This window comes from Pleurodeles waltl, chromosome 10 (assembly GCF_031143425.1).
Source record: "Pleurodeles waltl isolate 20211129_DDA chromosome 10, aPleWal1.hap1.20221129, whole genome shotgun sequence".
Lineage (NCBI taxonomy): Eukaryota > Metazoa > Chordata > Amphibia > Caudata > Salamandridae > Pleurodeles > Pleurodeles waltl.
Window position 1 is genome coordinate 72023398 of NC_090449.1, and position 21724 is coordinate 72045121.

General features: G+C 44.6%; 1 protein-coding gene across 1 annotated transcript in view; it reads left to right on the plus strand.

Annotated features, from left to right (window-relative positions):
• Positions 1–5392: 5392 nt before the first annotated feature.
• LOC138261091 (hexosaminidase D-like) overlaps positions 5393–21724 on the plus strand; it is a 232438-nt gene continuing 216106 nt past the window's right edge. The window contains exon 1 of the mRNA XM_069209728.1: positions 5393–5753. Within this exon, the coding sequence (XP_069065829.1) occupies positions 5744–5753 (10 nt within the window). The 5' untranslated portion in view covers positions 5393–5743. The remainder of the gene's footprint in view (positions 5754–21724) is intronic.

Genomic DNA, 21724 nt, shown 5'->3' on the forward strand with positions numbered 1-21724 from the left:
TTCAAAATAGAGGCTTTACTGAGGATCGTTCTGTTATTTCCTCTCAATCATACCCTTATAACTTTGGACCTGATGGATGCTATTATGCACATTGCTACTGCAGAATGCTACAACAAGTTCCCAAGTTTCTCCGTAGGAAATGAACATTGGTAGTTCTGCCATTCAGTCTCAAGTCTGCTCCAAGTATTTCAGATAGATGATGGCTCTGCTTGTGGCTCATCTACATTTACAGGGAACACTAGTGCTTCCTTACTTCGACAAATTATTGCTTTATGGTTTACCAAAGGAAGAATCTTTTTGGATTTGGGATCATACAAAAGTGACCATCAGATGTCGAGATCTTCGCCTGAACATTCAAAAAGGTGAGCTTCGACTTTACTAAGACCTGATCTTCTTTGGAGTATACAAAACAGTGATCGATGGAATGCTTGAATTGATCTCAGCCACTGATAATCACTCAGGACCACATCCGAATCCATTGTTATATTGCACACCATGCCACCTCAGCTTAGACCCAGCCGTAGGCAAATCCGTCTTGACCCTGCTATAATGGGCACAGTCCAGCCAAAACTGTGAGGCCAGGTCCTCCCTGAACCAGGTTTCAGAGATTTTTCTTTAATCTCTAGGTTGTTTAAAAGTTTTCTTTTCTCTCTTCTGCTTGGGACCTTCCTTTGGAGTTAAGGGCCTTACACTTTTTTTCTTATGACCCACTTGAAGAGGTTGATTTAAAGTTTCTATCTTTCAAGGTTCTGTTCTCGGTGGTGGTCATAATGTCTGCACTCAGAATTGGAGCATTAGGTGCTTTGAAGTGTCGTCTTCCATCAGCTTCTTCAGGTAATTATGTTTTTACATATCTCAGGAGATTCTCTCTTCTTTCTACACTTTTCCTGCTGCTGGAGAGAAAATGTTGAGAACCCTGGATGTTAAAAGAGCTTTCTTAATTTGAAGTGACAGGTCTCAGCATTACGAAAAGTAAAAAAATGATTTTATGAAGATGAATAAGATTAACCAATCTGATAGCTCAAAGGGTGCGGGAAATCTTCCAGTTCAAGGAATATTAGCATGGGGGATAGCTGCAGCCTGGGTTGAGTTGCAAGAAGGTTCTACTCACGAGATTTTCACAGCTGCAACATGGTAATTAGATAATACCTTTGTTAGACATTATCAACTGAGTACAGTCAGACTTGCCATCGAAATTGGGTGTAGGGGTAAACAAATCTCCACTATCATAATTTATTCTGTACTATTGTTGGTTGTGTTTTGTATAGGCTTTAAATTTGGGTGTTGTATATTTAAAATGTCTCTGAATGGTTGTCCTTTAATTGTAAAAGAAGTATAGCTTTGATATACCTCATTAGTAATGAACAGGACCAAGAATGTACGGGTAATGGTCCAGTTACTTACTGGTAGTCTTCATAAGACCATCTCGTCCTTCGTCAGAATCATTACACCACAAGCCTTCATGTCAATCATTTGGCAGAGCTTAGAAAGGAGGCACCTGGAAGTGCCAGCCCTTTAATGGTATCATTATGGCTGCATGAGACTTGCATTTTTGGATTCTCCTGCTTTGTACCTTTATTGAGGTGGCAGACACCTCATTAGTAAGAACTGTGGGCTGATGCTAAGGATGTTACACACATCATACTAAGTTGAAGTGATGCACACTTGCGCCAGAAGCTCCTTGCAGCCTGGAAGCAGGAGACTTACTGTGGCATTTAAGAGTTAATTTGAATGTGTGGGTGGTAAGGAGAGTACCATAATAGTCATAAATGTGCCCCATTTTCCAGGGCAGAGCTAATTGTGGTTAGCTGCTTTCAGGACGCTATTAGTATGTTTTGCTGAATAAACAAATCCGCATTGGAAGAATGCCTCAGTGAGGAGGCATAGATGACTTTCCTGTTCACAAACGGAAAGGTGCAAAAGAAGACATAAGAAGCACAGCTAACAGTCCACCACACCATTTGAATGCAACATAAAGGTGATCTTTCAGGATGCTGTACAAGTGCTGCGTGGAGATCATCTTTGCCCTAATTGCATTAATCAGATGTCTTCTCAGAGGTTTAAGGGTATACAGACGTCAAAGAGCTTGAGAATAAGGACAAGTATATTAAGGACACACTTCTTCGAGGGCTAGCTCATGTAGAGGACATCAAGGACAAAGACTGAAAGGAAGAGCTTAGCCCACCTAGCTGCCATGTGCTTAGGTAATTCCAGAAGCCAGCTCAAGAAGAATTCCTCTTTCTAGTAAAAGTAATCTTATCATGCTTCTCGGTGAATGAAAAGTGCACCTCTGAGCTGGAAAAAAGTAATTACATGACATGCATGGACGGCGCACTGATAGATGGGGCACTGGCAGAAAGGGCTCTACGGAGTATAGAGGAGTGTGTACCAGAACTGTTTGGCAAGCTGGTATTCTACCTTGAGGTCCAGTTGCTGTTCTGAGTTGCAAAAGAAAAGTTGCTAGATCTTCCGAGTGTAGGTCAAAGTTAGCAGTGACTTTCCCAGTTGCGTTCCTGGCTTGATGACAGAGAGGACTGAAGGCATGATAAGCCAACACTCCTTGTACACACCTGCAAGCTATCCAGTGTGAACAGAGAGATGTTGTTAAGCCAACCATCCTCTGTTCAGAAGTTCACCTCTAATTCCTGAAGGAAAATTCTTCTCAGGGCTTGGCCACATATGTATTTAGCAGATCCAAAGTAATGTGGCCTCCTGCTTGGCAGAGTGTCACACACAGTATTGGCTTGGGGAGGTTGCTAGTACTTGCTTGAATATGCCAGAAGATATGCAGTGTTTGAATAGAGAGAGAATCAGCTGGATTCTGGTGCGAGCATCAGTTCATGAGTTGGAACCAGGTTTAGGGCCAGTCCAAGATAATGTGCTGTCATCACAGTGATGCAGGTAGTGGCGTCCCCACACCTTCAGTATGCTCCACATGAGGAACAACATGCTTGACTGACTGCATCTGCCTCACTACACAGAAAGCCTATAGGGGGAGGTCATATGTAGCACAGCCGGAACCATTAACGGAAGCAAAGATTTACAATACAATCTCTAAATTACATGCTGCTTCTAGCTCATCTGTGATTTTAAAGTTTTTGATTTTTTTCTGGGTCAACATCAATGATATGTAGATCAACACATGCTCTGTAGGAATGCCATACATATCTCTCTCTCTCTGTATAGCTACCCTAAAAATATTTTATGTAGCGCACAATACAAACTGTTTTGGCCACGTAATGAGAAGTGTTAATTACTACCCATCATTTTACCAACCTTAGAATACTGATAGCTTAAGTTACAACCTTCAAAGATCAAATGCATGCTTTGGAGTTACAGAGCTGTGTGAAGTAGGTGCAAAACTTGCAGAGCTATTTATACCAATAGTGTAACTTTCACCCTGAAGATAATATAATGATCTCTCACATAGCCAAGCACAGGGCCCTGCTATTCTCTCCTTTTCTCGAAGCCAAATGTATTATGTTGACCCACTGTGTTGCGGAAAGTTGAATAAAACTGCTATTGGAATGCACTGAGTCAGCTGAGTCTGACCAATTCACAACCTCACCCGCCCTGAATTCCTTGTCACCCTCCAAAAAACAGAAATACCTCCATAGTTGTCATGGTGTAACTTGCCCTGAAAAATGTTTGCTACTATCAAAAAAATGTTTTATACCTTACCTGTCAACTGACCTGTACTTGGCAGGTATCAACCTCTTTTTTTACTTCTAATCACCTGCCTTCCAAACAAAATGCCTCCGTAGACGGTAAGGGGAGGGTTACTCGCTGTTTAATCTATATCACCCTCCAAAGAAAGTGTTAATTCTCCATTCACCTTAATGGGCTCTCTTAATTACCTGACTTCACCTGCATTTTTGATCGAAGATGTTGAGAGGTATACAGAGCCATTGTTTGCAGAGGGCTCATTGTCCAAAAACACTGTATCTCACATCCCTCATAGACTCAAAATGTTGTGAGTTATACACTCAAACATGGTGAGTTTCAGTGGTTTTGGAGTCCATTAAAACCAATAGAATCGAAATACATTTTGGAGAGTGAGGAAGGTTTTCAGGGTGGTCCATTTGGATAGCATGGGGGAGGGGGGAGTGAATATGAGTGCAAGGGTGTTGGCACCATCCAAAGGAGGGGAAGTTGGAAGAAGGGTTATTGTCTTTCTTTGAAAAAAAATACTGGCAATTGTTTAACTTTGTAGCAAATAGGCGAGCAAGAAAGAATTTGTGTAACATTTTAGGGATTCTTTTTTAACATGGCACTTGTATCCCTATTTGCTCTAACATAAATGCTAACAGACCACATTCAGGTGGGAGATGCCCGAAAAAAAGTGCCTTTAATTTATTATCTCCTGTCTAGAATTTCCTCTGCTTAAATATATCAACAGGGAAAATACATTACTCCATTTTTAGATCGAGCATGCAAGCGCTCTGATGTGTTGTAATCTATCTGTGGGCTTTTAAACACACTCACTGCAAGCTAATCACTATCACTCCTTCATGGGCTTGTCTTTCAAAAACCCTTTATCATCATTGGTAAATGCTTTATGTTTGTCCCTCCTTGGGGCAGTTTTGTTACCGCCTTGGCCATCAACCCTGTTACATGGATAATTGCATGATTGCTGATACGTATGACTGCGAGCGAACTTCCTTTTCCCTTTTGTCTCTCCTTCTCACAGCAGCTGTGGCGCTTTGAATTGTCATGCTTAAATCAACTGTTTTACTTTTCATTTTCAATTTATGTGACAAGAAAAGTCCAGTTAGGAATTTGCAACGCTAATAGCTCCAACTCGAGCAAACGCAAGACCCACTGCATTGCAAATGCTTGTTATTTTTTTAAAAACTCCCACTTTCCAATTTTAAATCAGTGGCAGGTCTGCATAAACGTCAACATTTTAGAGCAGTGGTTCCCAACCTACAGTCCGGGGACCCCTGGGGGTCCGCAAAGCCTTCTCAGGGGGTCCGTGAGAGCCTAGAAAAGTAAAGAAATATTAAGAAATATTGACGAATTAGGTCCCCAGCTTCCAGGAATGACTCAGGCAGGGGTCCCCAGATTCCCATGATGATTCATTGTGGGTCCCTGGGTTCCATTAATGTTAGAGTGGGGGGTCCACAGAAATCAAAAGGTTGGGAACCACTGTTTTAGAGGAGTGGCGCGGGGCATTTAAAAAAAAAAAAAAAAAAAAAATGGGAGAGGGGGGAATATTTATTTTCCTGATAGACTTCTATATAAACAGAGGCAATTTCTGTCGGAATAAAGCGAAATTAAGCCGTGTTGCTTTGAAAATCGAGTCTCCCTCCCGAATAGGGAATATTTCCCACGGATGTGTGCGTCATAATTATTCTGCAACCATTTCGACTACTCTATATTACTTCTTTTTACCTACATTTTTTTAACTGGAAAATGTGCCCAATGCGATGCTTGTCCCAACATTTTGGCCCGCCTGGACCTGTACAGTAACAGGCCCGACCAGTCCACAGCCCGCCCGGGGTGAGGCGCGCCCCAGGCCCTACTCCCGCCGCCGGGGCCCAGGGGTGCGCGGGCGGCCGTGCCCCGGAGCGGCGCCCGTTGGCGGCAGTTAGCCAGCAGGAGCCCGAGTTCTGTCGCCGGCGGTTGTGGGCGGCCACTTCCTGCTTCCGCCTCACCTGCCGGGGCTCCGCCTCCCGAGGCCCTCCCGCCGCCCGGTGCCGAGAGGCGGCCTGTCAACCCCGAGCACCTGCTCTCCCGCGCGATGCCGACAAGTAAGAGGGGCACCCGGGGCCCCGGAGGGGCGGGGACGGCGCCGGGGCGGGGCGGGGGGAGGTGCGCACTGGGCCAGCCGTGCCCCCTCGCAGGTCGGACTGGACTATAGGGCGCTCAGCCCGAGGGGCTGGTCTGACAGATCACTCTGGGGGTCTTTTTTTAAAAGTTCTTTATAACGGCCTGTTTCGTGGTATGGTGGTCTGTTTTTTTTTTTTTTTTTACTATTTATTTCCCTGATACCATAAACATTACCTGCAGTCCTCGTGCCTTGCAAAACTCTCATTTAGCTGGTCTTTACACATTCCAAACTGCCTTTTTTTTTTAGGCGTGCAACAAACCGATGTGCTAGTGGGATCGCTTTTGTTTTGGTGCCCACTCGTATGTTTCCCCAGACTCCCCATACCGTGCAGACGTAGCAGAGGTTAGTGCACCTGAAAGGCAGATTAAAACTGAGTATCATTCAATGCCCCCAGGATGTCACTGTCACCTGTCTGTTAATGTTGGGGTTACACCGCCCCTAAACCCCTTGAAAACTCTCTCGTACTGGGTGTCGCCGTCCCTAATGGCCTTTTACCGACTACTTGCAAAACTCGATCATACTGACATGGCCCCAGCCATATTGGTCTTTTGCAGTCACACTCAATCAGAAAGTTTTAAGACAGTTTCAGTCCACCATAGCGTTAGAATTGGAAAAAAAAATACTCCCGAAACCCATAACACGGGAGTCAAGGTGTGACAACAAAAAGGGTGTCGAGCTACAGGGGAGGGGCGGCAGAGTCATGGAAAGAAGTGACAGTAAACGTATACACTTTTTTTTTTTACAAAGAATTTTCAACAATGAGGCATTTTTCAGTAAATCTGTTCTGGCTTGACTGGTTGCAAAGGTCGCATTTCAGAATATTGTATGTGGTTAAGGCACATTCTGCAGAGAGCGTTGTGTGCCCTGTGAAGCTCAGGGATGATAATAATGGTACAGTGATTGGTGGTTCATGGGGTTGCTGGAGATATCTGTGTTTTGCCTAGTCACTGCTTTGACTCCTAAATATGGTGGTAGCGGCCCTTCCTTCTTGTTCAGTGTGATTTTCTTTTAAACTGTGAATCTGTTAATTACGCTTTTACTTATTCTATATCATGACTGCACTTCTACTCTTGAATTCATTATTCATCGTTTTACCATGCATGTACTGTTTTTTTAAATATTATTTATCTTTTATGATATACTTTTATGAGATCGAATACACATTTTTGAGCTTGACTCCTAAAATAGCAGATTATGTTAATGTGTTTCCTATCAAGCACACCGTGTAACATTGAGATTATATAGTTTTATTTTATGTAGATCGATAAGGGGGTTACTGCTTTTGACACAAAGAACCTTTGAACATCAACTTCATAAATTGCAGTCCTAATATATTACTATGAACCTGCGTCAGGGACCTGCATTCACACTGCAAGGCATGGATTTAAACCCCTATTGTTTTTTCTCACTCTGTTGTTATGTTAAGGCTGCTAAAAGAGGGTTTCATTGTTTAGTAATAAAGTCCTATTAGTCCAGACCACCACAAGCACTGGGTTACGTTTTAAATCCGGACCTTGTGTTTTTCCAGGCCTTGCACTGTTAACATATCCAAACCAGTAAAGATGATCCGTGACTTCTACACCTCGAGACTCTCATTGTCTTGTATAACATCCTGTACATTGATTTACACACCCGTTTGATTTGTTGTCATGTATAATGTGTGCATGTGATGTAAAGTCACACGCACACAACGATGCCTAGCAGGCTTCAGCGCTGATGAATCACGATTGCCATGGCAGAGGAAGAATATATGCAATGGGCCACCACCCTGAGAGATGGTGAGTCTGGGATTTGAAACGACAGAGCAGTATGACAGCAAGCTTCTGTAATTAGCTGAAAAAGTTTTAAACAATCTTTTGGCTGAACGACTGGTCTAAATCATTAACATGAGTTCTAACCACAGTGTGCCAGTGCCCTTCATCCCAACCGTTCAGCAGGCTTAAAAATGTGTACACCTGGTGGAAACAACTTCACAAACAACATACAGTAACGCTTCAAACAGTTAAAGATGGATCATGAAACCTTAACTCTTCATGCATTTCAACAGGAAAGTGGTCAATTACCATGGCAGACTCATTTTCCGCTGAATATATAGGGATGGAAAATAATTAAATAAACTTTACAGTCTGCCTATGTAGTAACTATTGCAATGTGAATGATCCTGGACTCGCAGGCAGTGGTAATGCAAGCTGGACTGGGAAAGGGAGTCAGACCGGTCAATGATCTAGAAGCTAAGTACTTTGCTACTGCCTGGTGTCTTGCTGCAGATTGAGTAAGGTCTGTTTCTTCTCCAGCAGTGTCACAGGGGCCAAAGAAGAATGCAGTTCCAAAGAGAACCCCATACCTGGAAGGTACTTCTTCCTCACAGGACCCCCCTCAGAAAGCCTAAAAGAGCCGTTTTAGATAGTTCTTTTGCTCTTTAGTTGAAGAGACTTCCTTGCACTTTTATTATTTTCCTCCTTTCCGGTTCTCTCATGTTTTGGGTTTTCCCTTAGTCCCTCTGATGGCCCTCTGGTTCTGTTGTTTGCTTCCTTGTATTTTCCTGCATGGTTTGCTCTCAGCTGGCAACATGGCTGTCTTCTGACATCCTGGAGTCCTGCATTGGTATTCTGGTCTGGCAAGAACTTATTACAGCCTATTCCACCACTGTTATGTGTAGGCCATTTAGCTTACATTTGCTTTCTTTATTCATTATACTTCAGTCTTTTAACTGGCGCATTCTCCTCAACTACAGCTGTTCCCCAATTCCTCAGTGTCTCTGAGATTGTTTGATAGATGTCACCAGATGGCACCTACATCTGAGGTGAATCCACCTAGATGGTGAATTGAGTCCTGTTTCTCTCCTATCCCTTTCCCTGCTTCTCTCAGGGTTCCTGTGATGGGCATGTCAACAAACCGCCACAGCATGCCATGTTTTAGGAACATCACAGGTTGTCCACTGGTCTGAACGTTCAGGACCAGACAAGTAAGTACATTTTTGATGTCAGTTAATTTTGCGACTTTCCATATCAGGAGCACAGAGTCACGATGAAAACTGACAACTGGTGTGAAATTCTGAGGCACGTAGATGGGAGACTCTTACACTGTAATCAGTTCACAAAATGAGGAGGATGGGCTGGCCAGTAAGTAATCTGTAGCTAGACAGAATCTCTACCAGATAAGGGGTTACCGAAGGTAAGTAACTTGTTCATCTGATACAGACTTCTAGTCACAGATTCCTTACCTTAGAATAGATATCCAAACAATGCCTCCTTGGAGGTGGGTCTGCAAAGCTGATTTAAACCAGAAAATCCTGCTTGACTGAATGGGCAAAATGCCCATTGCATCGGACCTGACTGTCCAGACAGTAGTGCTTGATAAAAATGTGCAGAGATGTCCAAGTTGCTACCTGACAGATGCTGAGGGCAAACACAGTGGTAGCAGCCTTGGCTCTGGTGGAATGAACACACAAGCCCTCAAGAGTTTGCATCTTGGCCAGTGCTTAGTAGGGTTTCATGCAGAGTGCCATCCATCTTTAGATGGTCTGTTTCTGCACAGCTTTCCTGATGTTGGCCCCCTAAGAAGAGTTGATTGTCCTCCTGGAACTCTTTTGTGCGATCAAGGTATAATGACAACGCTCTGTTTTGGGCCAGAGTTGGAGACTCTACTCCTCTTTGGAAGTGTGAGGTGGAGCAAAGAAGGTAGGCAGGGTGATGGTATGGCCTACATGGAAAGGAGTAACAATCTTCGGAAGGAGGCATGTGTCCGGAATACTAGCTTGCCGGATAGAAGATGGTGTAGGGAGGGTGTGCAGAGAGCGTCTGCAATTTGTTGACCATCCTGGCTGATGTGATGGCCACTAGATAAGCTGTCTTGACGGTCATTAACCGAAAAGGGCAATTGCTTGGCACACATATTAAAAAAGGCCTACTGAAGCATGATGAATGGCACTGGGAGGAAACATTTGTTGCAGACCTTTGAGGAACCTAGCCACAGCAACTGGTTCGAACAAAGCAGGTTGGTCTGGCAACTGCAAAAATGCTGAAATGGCCGTTAAGTAACCTTTAACCGTGCCCAGAGCAGAGCCCTACTGAGCCAAGTTTAGAACAAACAGAAAGACCTGAGAAGGAGGTGCAGCAGGAGAATTGATGTCCCTAGATGCACACCATGCCACAAATGTATCCTAGTGGCAGGTGTATACCAACTTGATGAAGGGATGTATGGCTGCCAGAATAACGTTACAGACTTTGGAAGGAAGGTCCACTGTCGCATGTCAATCTCAATGCATGAAAGTGGAAGGTGTGCACGTTGGGTGCATGACCCTCCCTATTCCTGTGACAGAAAGTCCTCTCGAAGAGGCAGTCTGATCAGGAGACTGATGCTCCTACTTAACAGGTGGGGATTCCAGACTCTCCATGGTCAATTCGGAGCCCCCAACAATGACTTGGGCCCGATCGTTCCTGATCTCCTTGAGAACTATGGGCCTGATTGGTATTGGCGGAAAGGTATACTGGAGACTGGAGCTCCACTCAAGATGAAAAGTGTCTCTTGGTGATAGCCACCTTGGAAACTTCCGCGTACAAAATTGCGGACCTTGCACATTCTCGGAGGTGGCAAATAGATCTAGCTAAGGCTGTTCCCACTCTTGAAAGAGACCTTGCACCACCTCCCATGGAGCTACCATTCGTGATCCGATAGTCATGGTCAGCTGAATTGTCCACCATGGTGTTCAGAGGGCCCAGCAGGTGTTGAATCATCAGGGAAATGCGCTGGCGTTCCAGCCATGTCCAGAGACGCAGATAGAGCCTATTGGCAAATGATCCATGACCCTACCCCTCCCTGTTTGTTGCAGTACCACATTGCGGTTTTATTGTCTGGGAGCTCCTGCACTAACCTTCCTTAATAGAAGGCAGAAAGGCTTTCAGTGCCAAGCAGATTGCCCGAAGTGCCACCAGGTTGCTGTGTAGCCACTGATCACCTCTCCCAGATGGCCGCCCCATCCCAGAAGTAACACTTCTATCACTACAGTTAACTCTGGTTGGAGAAGGGAGAGGAGTCTTTCAGTGACCTGGTTCTGGTTTGTCGGCCACCACTGCAGATATTTTGCAGTTGCCTATGAGACCTGGATCACATCAGAGAGGTTCCCCTGATGCTGTGCCCACTGGAACTTCAGGTCCCACTACTAAAGCCTGTAAATGCCAACGGACATGTGTTACAAGCAGAATGCAGGAGGCCCTGAGATTCAGCAGCCTCCGGGCCATTCTCACTGAAATCCAGGATAGAGGCTGAAACATCAGTATCGTAGCCTGAATATCCCGGACTTGATGTTCAGGAGGGTAGGCCTGAAACTGCACTGTGTACAGAACAGCTCCTATGAAAGGGAGCATCTGAGAGGAAGCCATGTGTTGACTTTGGCATGTTGATAGTAAACCCCAGCGAATGTAGGAGGTTTGCCGTAGTTTAGAGGTGGGAGACGACTCCCTGGGGTGAGCCTGTGTTCAACAGCCAATCATGGATGTAGGGGAAGACTGGAACCACTGACCACTGCAAATGAGCTGCAACTACCACTTATCTTGGTGAATACCCGAAAGGAGCCGGTAAGGCCGATGGGGAACACGGCAAACGGAAAGTGCTCTTGACCCACCGTGAACTGCAGGTAATGTCTCTGGGCAGGGAGGATGGGAATATGGTTGGAAACCCCGTCCTTTGCCACGAAAGGAGTGGAAGGTAGACTAGGGTTGACGAGGGGTGACGGAGAAGCCCAAAGACCTGGCCATAGCTCCACTATCCTTAAAGCGTTTCAGCACTGAGTCGCCTTGTCTCCAAAAAGACAAGAGTCTTCAGAGGGCATGTCCATAAGCAAGGCTTGAACATCCCCTGAAAAGCTTGTGGCTCTCGGTCAGACAGAGTGCCAGAGGGCTACCACAGGTGAATCGCTCAACCCAACGAGTCTGTAATGTCCAGTCCACATAATATGGTGAACTTTGCTGTGTCTGTCCCATCAGCAATTGCTTGGTAGTGTATGGCTTGGACCTCCTCCGAGACCATAGACAGCAGTTGCACAACTGAATCCCATATCATATGGGAATATCGGCCCAAATGGCACATGGTGTTCATTGACTGAGGGCAGGGCTGGCAGAAAAGAACATCCTCCTCTCATGGTATCTAGCCTCTTAAATGCCCTATCCAGTGGAGTGGAAGGGAATGCTCTAGGTTTGCCCCTAGAAGTGGAGGCTTAGACCACCAAGGGCTCTAGGGTGGAGTGCTGGATGAAGAAACTGGGGTCCCCGGGAATCGAGTGATGGCAGTGGGAAATTCTTATCCACAGTAGCCCCTTTGCTGGACTAAGATTGGGCCTGAGTAGGAGATCTGTAAGGGTTTCATTAAAGGGGTGTGAGGGTTGGGATGGGGTGGCTCCCATCTGAAGCATCTCTGTCAAGATGTTCTTCTTGATTGCCAATGAGGGGAACTGAAGGTCTTGGACCTCATCTGCTGGACGCACCACCATAGTGAGTGAGGCACCCTCTTCCATAGCCACAGTAGGGGAGAGACCAAGTCAGTGCCCGATTATGTGTTTAACCCATTGCCCTCCTCCAGTTCCTCATACTAATTGTCCTCAGTATTGTCTAGGGGATGCTGGTATCCATAAGCGTCCTCAGAACCCTCCCATTCGCCTCCCTCTTCAAGACTGTGGAATGAAAAAGGCACTGGCCCTGACCTAGAGGGCATGGTCCCTGTTGATACCGGAACCTCCATCAGGCGACAGCCATCTGGCTCCATGTTGGAGTCAGGAGTGACAATGCGGATGGGTGGTGCCAGGGCATCAGCACTGAAGAAGGTGCAGAGAAGTTCTTGTTCTCATAGGCAGGTCCACTCTGGATAAATGGAGCCCAACTTGCACCAAGGCAGAACCCACCGACGAGGATTCTGTGGGGCGTCTCCTGAACCTTTGGGACCCGAAGGTGCTCTATAAGGGTGAAGCCATCCAAATATGAGGTGCACGGCCTCATAAAATTCTTTCAGCTGGGTGGGGGTCTCTTCGGCTCTGGGAAAGTCAGGGAAGTGCAGAATGGACTCTGACTCAGGCTTCAGCAAAGCGCGTTGCCTGGAGTGCTGATGCTCCCGCACCTCGTACGGAGACATCAACCGATGCAGTGACTTCTTGGATCTCTTTTTGCGGTGGGACTTACCTAACAAATTTGAACAAGATGACGACCATGGTGGCTCTGTAAATGGTCCCAGGACCTTCTGTGCGACTCTGATTTTGAACATTGTGGGGTCGTCTGACGCAGAGCAGTGACTAGCTTGAGGGGATGCTCTCGCACACCTTTCGGATGCATGGCACAGGTCTTGGAGTTCGGCTTCCCCTCCAACCACCACAGGCAAACCAAGAGTGGGTCAGTTACAGACATCTGCCTGTGATAGGCACCACATGGTTTGAAATCTGTGGGTTTCTTTGGGGACGTCCTGTCACAGCAAGAGAGAAAGTGTCTCAGAAAAAGGTTTAAAAAAAAAAAGTAGAGGAAAAAACACTTAAAAAAAGAAAATGACTGAGGGTAGCTCTACTCGGATTAGCGCTATCTGGCTTTGAAAGGGCAGAACTGGTGTCAGTGTGCTGGGCTAGCGCCTATATAGACAAACATGGAATTTTCAGTGCAGATGACGCCCCCAACGCGTAGCTGATCTATGCCACTACCGGCATTCAGGGGTACTGCTCAAAAACATCCAGATACTGTATAAAACCTATAGAATATTCTAAGGTTAGGCCTCTTATGCTAGAAGTCCCCTCAGATCTAAATTGCTGGAAAAGAGACACAACACATGGGGTGATGCAATCTAGGAATTCCTCTGGCCTGAATGCTTTTCTATGCAGGTGAACTACCCAGATGCGGAGACTGTGAATTACTGGTCTTAACCTGGCCAGCTCCATAATGGGCTTGAGGGTGAGGTCTAATCTTAGAGGAACTAAAGGAGTGTCTCACCCTATGCATACCAGCGCCCTTTAAAAGTCTCTCACCCACCCCTAAGCAAGTAGTAGAACAGCAGCCTCATGGCTCTGCTCCTTAAAGTGCACCACTCCTGGCTTGGGCATTATAGATTTCGATTGCTGGAAAAACTGGGTGGCAGGGGGCCCTCTAAGTGAATGTAAGAATGGCATAAGCACAGTGTTTAGTCAGGAGATTACTCTTGGAGATCTGGGGTACACAGGACTCTGAGTCTGACAGTTGTATCCCTAAGTAGTCAAATGCCTTTACTTTATCTAATGGCTCTCTGCCCAAGAAAATGGTTCCCCTGACTTTCCTCTGCTTATGGTAAACCATCAGCTTGTTTTTGTGCGCCTTGTTCTCTACCCTGTGCAACTTGCAAAACAGCTGGAAGCTATTAACTAGGGTTTGTTTTTGAGAGGAAGAGGTTGTCATCGGTGAAAAGCAACACCGGGGCCCTCTGGCTGTACAGAGCTGGTGAGTCACTAACACAGTTCATCTAAAACTCAACACCGCTATTAATAAATAAACAAAATAGTCACGGTCAAGACACAACCCTGGCGAATTTCTTTGTCACTGGTGATTTCCTCTCTCAATTCATTGTTTTAAGGGCCCCACCAAATCCTAGTGTAATGCCCCTTGTGCAGATAACTATAAGCAGGCTAAAGTTTGGGATACCAAAGCTGATAGAACCTCCCACAGTTTTTCTCTAGGGAGCAAATTTAGGGCTGCTTTAGGTCGATGTAGATCATGTAGAGTGCCACCCTTCCAGTGTTATCCTCCTTCCGTTTGGCCAACAAAGTGGAAGACCATGTCTACGGTTCCAGGGTTAGGTCTGAAACCAACATGGAGATGAGATGGAACCTTATTGTCATCAACCCACTCCTACAATTGACCCAAACCCTTTTTGCAGTAAATCTTTTGCGGGTTTTCTAGCTAGCTAATGGAGTGACTATTGGCTGGTAAGTTGGGACTTTCTGTTTTGAAAGCTGAAGTTATCTTGGCACCCCTCCAGGTTAAAGGCTTTGTGGCGCCTACGGCTATTGCATTTGAAACCACATTGATCCAGGACACCCATATAAGGAGATCGGAACAAAACAAGTCAGAGGGAATCTTGTCAAGTCCAGGGGCCTTATCCAACCATTGCGAGGAGACCACAGCAAGAATCTCTTCTAGGGTAAAAGCAATTTGGGGAGAGGACAAGCTTGAGGTGTGCACAGCACCTGGCCTGATGGGAGCCTGTTCTTGGGTGAGTAACTGGGGAGGTTCTCATAGTCGGTAACCCGCTCGCCCAGCTGGATGGATGTCTCCAGGTGTTTGACAAAGTTCTCACCTCCCTGACTCACTATCTGCCAGAAATATTTATAAGCTCTGTGCTTAGAGGCTTCTAAAAGTTTGTCACACTTTTTGTTTCCATAGATGCTTATGCGGATTTCATGGCGGCCCTATATGAAGCTCTAGAAGACCTATTTGTTGGCCTGTCTCTGCATGTTAAAGCTTAAACAAGCACTTCCCTAGTGGCCCTGAAATTGTGAGTGAACCACTCATGGGCCCTTATACTCCTAAGTCCCTGCTTAAAGTTCTTCGTGAAGTGATCTTTGAGTGACACAAATAAGTTGTTATGCTTGGAGAGAATCAAGTTGACATTCTCCTAGTTTTCGGGCATCATGGCCATGTGGGTAGCTACCTTGTTATAGATGCCTGAGATTACTCCAGGGTGGGTGCAAATAGTGGTCCACTTAAAGTTCCTGTGGTTGATGGATACAGCCAACACATTCTCTCAGGGGAGAGTGCCAGTCTGCTGAGTAGAGGATATTAAATCTTCTACGTTAAAATCAGGGGATTCTGATCACTCTCGATCCTACATACGGAACCAAATCCAGTATAGAACTACATATCCTAACTTAAAAAATGATATAGTCAGTAAAACTAGTATAACCCTCTATCTAGAAAGTAGGAACTTGTGTGCTATCAAAACTGCCTCCTTGGAGGCAGCGTAAGCTTAATCCAGAGACATGTGTTATTCTTTTTAAATAGTTTGAAGTTTTCTGAGTGAAACCTAGTTGAAAATTGAACCATGCCTTTTATAAACATTGAAATCATTGAAGTCAATGTATGTTTATTAGATACTTTAAGATAGGTTGCTTTTCTTTCCGTATTTTAAATTATTTTTTCCTTTTACTTTTTTAAACAGTTCTTTACAAACATCGTTAAAGCCAACAGCTCAGCTATTGCATTGTAAAGGCGAGACAAAGGGCTTAGATAATCCTTGTTGGTGAAGACGCTCCATGCTTTGCCCCAGGTGTCCTGCGGTCACCAATTTGGAATTGAGGTGCACCCTCTCATGCATATGAGCGTCAGTGCATGCTTGGTTTATGTCTTCCGCTTCGCATGAGGCCTAGGCTGTGACTGTATGTAACCCCTCACTTGGGCCACCTTGTGACTTCTCTACAAATCGTAGAAAATGGAAACTCAATGCCTACATATAAGCTAACCCCCAACTCTGAACTTCCAAGGCAGAAAGACAACTGCCCCTGTCTAGTCAGACATATTTAAGAAATCTTTCTCACTGCTGTCGTAGCAAAGGAAAAGTTTAGGAGGGTTGCCACCACTGTCAGTTTCCTCTTTCTCACTTGTTGCATAGTAAACGTCCCCCAACATTCATAGATCCATGCTGCTCTCTACGACTCCAGTCTCAGCATCAGATAAGCAGGTGTGCCAGGTAAATATATATCATTCTCTTATTACCCAATCATAGATCATCAGCTGACTTCGGAGTGGTTGTAGGGAGCTTAATTGGCCACACTTGGAGTGATCAGTGTCCAAGCTAGAGCCATGTCGCCGCCTGAAGTCAAGATGCAGTGGCTGTTCTTGAATGCCCATCTGAATTGCACTTACATCCTTGACAGCTGCTGCCCTTCCATCCTTGGCTTGGTGTCACAAAGGTTGCTTCCCATTATAGCATCTAGATCGCTGCCATTTCAGAGGTTGGGAGGCTGTCTGAAATTATTTTTTTCTATTTGCTTTGTAAAGTTCTAATCAGTACCATACTTTCTTGGGGTTAGCGAAAAAGGCAGTTCTGGTGTTGATTGTCATGTTCAGTTTTTTCAGGGAACAGCGGCACGTATCATATCCACTTCACAAGCACATTTTTAACTCCCACCAAAGATATATACCTAAGTTGTATTACTGCTGTGTAGTCTAGGAAAATGAACACTACATTGTTTTCACTTGGAGCTTTCCGAGGGTTTAGACTTTCTGGAATCTCACATTTGTGTTGTAATCGTGCCAGTAGAGGGTGCATGGGATAGCCTGGCTCAGGGACTCTTTGGGCCATCGCCAGTGACAAGAATGTGAAGCCACTTTGAGTTACCACAATAGTTCTCAGCCTATTTTCCAGATAGAAGACTGTGCCTCTTCCGTCTACTCCTTTGGACAGTCCCACATTTCTACTGTTATTGCTCCTTATGTGCCTTTAGACATCCTATGCTCTATATTCCAAAAATCAAATGCTGTCTGCTACTTTTTTCTGGTTGTTGCTTAGCAACCCACGTTGAATACCATTGAGTTTATTTTGGCTGCTAATATCCCCTTACCTTAGAGGCAGTGTAAGCTTTAAGAATCATATCCAATTCATGCAGTTGAAGAGGTTTCTGGTTGTTATTTTTCTTCTCAACCACTCCACTCTTTTCAACTGGTGGACCCCATCATCTGTGATTTCAACCCTGTGGTCCCTCTAGTTCCTTGTCAGCTTGCTGTCCTCATCAAAAACAGAGTCTAAATATTTCTCCTCTTAGCCAGCGATGCCCACTGTCTAAGTGTTCAAGCAGCTGCTATGAAAGCGTAAGCTCCCTGGTGCAGCAAGAGTATCAAGCCCTGACTTTATGTGCCCCTCACATTTAGGTCTGGGGAGAATTTTGTGGATGGTGCGAATCTTCAGTAGTCCTCTGTATTGCAAGGGGTTCAAATGCCACTTTATGACAGGTTTTATGAGTGTCAGATGAGTCTCAAGCCCTGAAGGAAGGGTCCAGAAAGAGGCAGCAATCTGAAGACTCTTTCCAAACACTAGTTATGTAATACCAGCGTATCGGAGTTCAAAAACATTCTGTATGCTTCAGTGTGGCCACATTCACATAAAAAGATTAGATGTCAGTCTGAAATTTGCCTTGACGTTGCTCCCCTTGTGTCAGCTGGCCCATTCAACCTTTATCATTTATTTAATCTTGCTTTACAACTACAGTGGTGAAATGTTCATATTCACCACCTGAAGATTCCCTTCTTTGCAGAGGTTGTCTTCTGGTCAATACAGCCTCTCGTCAATTGTCTTAGGTCAGTGGGATCATCGCGGCCCTCAGCCGTTCAGCCTGGAAGGCTCTAATGTCATACTGTAGTTTTCCCCTATGTACTTGTTGTGCCTTGCTATCAAGTAGGTTCCCCACCTCCAGCACCTGGTCCAAGACTCAGGTTTGCTGGATGCTGCGGTCTCCTCCCATCACGTTCTCCAATGATCGGGCCCGCCCCATCACCTGCTTTTAGAGGAACTGCTAGTAGTCCTCCGTCATCTCTGCACAGCTACTTGCTCCCCATTATTGCCACATTGATTATATTTGCAGTGTTGCAGTGCTTTGTATCAGCCATCTTGTACCTTACCATGGACCAGTTAGTCACGATACTGTCACTGTCAAGTGTTTTGGAGTCTATCCGCACCCCAGGTATGGAAAACAATTGCAAGTGGTGTGGACAGAGTCAAGCAACTGTTTAAAAACCCAGCAGGATGGGATTCTGACCTTTAGCAGGGTTCTTGGGGAAACACAACTTCTTCCATGAGCTACCAACTATGCCCTCCAAATTCTCCACTTCTATATTCATTAACTTAAAAAAGGGTTTTTTCTTCTTCAGATTAAATTCTAGCATGCAATAATCATGGATGAGTAATTAAATAAAATATCTACTTGTTGATGGGACAGGTTGCTTCATAAATCTACTTGTCCTGTAAACAAATCTACTTGTCCCTTTGGTGCCGTGTAGTGCAGTGGCAAATTATGGCGGCAATCTCAATATATAAGAGTTCTGAATATAGTCTCTCTGATTATGTCAGGGCTAACACTATAGAAAGGCCTGAACACTAGCAATTTCCTTATTTTGCCACCTTTTTACAGTTCTACATACTGAGGCTGGAGGCAGTGGTTGGAATGACCTTTTGAGTCTGTGCAAACCTACTAGCATGTTTTAAGGGTTTTTAGCAGCTGTTTTCCAATCTTTTCCCATACTGGGGGCCTTATTACGAGTTTGTGGATGATTTCGGCCGTCCGCCAAACTTCAGACGGGGAGGTTGTTGCCATAGTGGTTACCTCCCTGCCGGGCCCATTAAGAGTTTCCTGCTAGGTCATCGAACAGGAAACCTCGGTTTCCACCTGCTGACCTAGCTGGAAACAGCCTACAGCATTGTCTCCGGCACATAATCGAGCCAGTGGCAATGCTGTAGGATGCAGGATGCACCAGCACCCTTGCAATGTTCACTGTCTGCAAAGCAAACAGTGAAAATTATGAGGGTGCTGGTCAGGGGGACACCTGCACTGCCTGGCCAGTGCATGAGCAGTGCAGGGGCCCCAATGGGGCCTCTTCCAACCGTTCTCCACCAGCCTTTTCATGGCGGTCATGAAAAGGCTGGTGGAGAACAAGGTCGTTGTCCCCAGGGCAGTGATGAGGCCCTAAGAAAAGTTGGAAAATTACTCCTGACAAGGGTCAGAAGTAAAACTTTTTCCAGGGTTTGGAATAAAGTGGTTAAAGGGAAAGTGAACTTGTAAACGCTCAACAAATTTTCACATAAGCAAATCTACATCTGCATATTTGCTTGTGCCAAAAACTAGTTTTGTTCAATGCCAAGAACTACTGTGGCAATGTGTGCTTTTTGTGACCAAGAAATATTTATTGCTTTCTGCTAATATTTGTTACAATGGTGAGGGCCCAGAGGCTCCCACAAGAATAAAGGTTTACATAAGCTGTGTCAAAACAAGACATGCATTGACAAAACCAAAAGACTGACCAACAGTGCCGAACTTATTGGCTTTGCCAATGCTTGCCTACATTCATGTTTCCGATAATCTTATTGAAACTGGTTACATTGACATTTCACTATGAATATGTTTTGGAAGTACTAGCATGCATCAACACATTTTAATAAATGATGCTTTAATGAAATGGTACTGAAAATGTCACAGTTTGGCAAAAAAAATATTTTCTAGTTGCATTTTTTTTCTGAACATTTTATTCTGAAAGCTAAAAATAATCAACCTTGAATAAGGGTTTTTCTGTAGTCTGCAGCTTTCCATTGCTGGTATTGACAGCACTGTATTCATATTCTTTCTTTTTGTCAATTTATAAAAGAGTAAGTGTGAGATCCTAGAGTTTTGCTCAGAAGCCCATAGCCAGCACTATAGAAGGCCATGGTGCCAAATACCCAGGGTGCACAATCTTGATTCCTCCCCATGCCTCTTTAATCCACCATCGGACATTCCCTTCCCCTATATCTAACTATTTCTGGTTTTATTACATCTCTCCTTTATTTCTTTGTCACTTTTTTCTGTTTTCCTCTTTCTCCTGTTTTCATAATTTTGTGGTTTGCTCTCTCTTGCTCTGGATCAAAGTCCATTGAGGAAAAATAAATGCTGGCCACCAAAGAAGAGTGCCAGTGGGCCCCACGTACAACTACAGGATCAAATTAAGCACTGCGGTGAATATTATGTTCTGTTTGTGCTACTTATCCCGGCCTTTGAAACCGCCAATCTATTGTAAAGTTGCATATCTTTATGCCCCTTACAAATCAAATGGTTTCTGCTTACTTGAAATGGCAGCTTCATTTGTCTGTTTCATTGTGGCAAGTGGGCCCTACATTTAGTGATGTGTAGCTCCACTTGTTCCTGTTTGGGCATTAAAGATTAAAGGCCATCAGATTATTAGCAGTGAAGGCAAAAGAAACCATATACATATGGCTTATGAGGGTTATCTCAATAGTATAGCGAGCTAGAACCTGCTACCTAGCAAGCATAGCGAGCTAGAACCTGCTACCAAGCAAGCATAGAGAGAGGAGTAGGTGAAATATTTTTTGGTTAGGTGCAGTTCAAACTCTTTCACAAACTTTGGCAGAAGACTTCCATGCATTGGCTATGCCAGAGGCACTAGCTGGATTGTGACTAGTTGATTTCCGGCTGGTTTAATGTTTTGGATTGTTGTCAAAATTATTCTGTAGTGCTAAATAACTATTTTTCAAAGTCGGAGTAGCACAAGATTTTATATCTAATCACATGTTTGCAGTATTTTTCAGTAGTTTCAGCATGTGTTTCATAGCTTTAGAACATTTTTGAAGGCAAGTGTCATTAAGTATGAGAGCAACTGTATATAACCCACAAGCCAACAGGTTGGTGGAGAGAGTGAATTGTCATCATGGAAAGTATTCACAGGGCTGTGGCTATCGGATAACACATCGTTTTAAATTGCCACAAGTCGCCAGATTATGTTTCATGCAGACCACTTATTGTTTTGATTTACAACAAGTATTCAGCTTTCCCAATTAGTGATTTGTCTCCTGGATAACTATGGGTTAAGATATTGATGATGTAAGCAGCAGGGAGGCTTAGAAGATGATTAGAAATTGAATAACACTGAACAGAGTTAGACTAAAAAGGAACATGATATGAGAAATTTTGTTCAAGACTTGGAATTATTGAATAGAGGTACACTATTGATATCTCAAAATGGCATTGTATATCCCAGATGACTTGCATAGTACCAACACTCTAGGGGGACACCACTGTAGATGGCTGTGTTAGACACAATTAAGGAAGGATAGGAAACGCAGCTCTTCTGCCACCTCCAGACTGCCCTCTTTCCATATGGTTAGTGTAACACAGTCTCTTCTGTTTCTTAG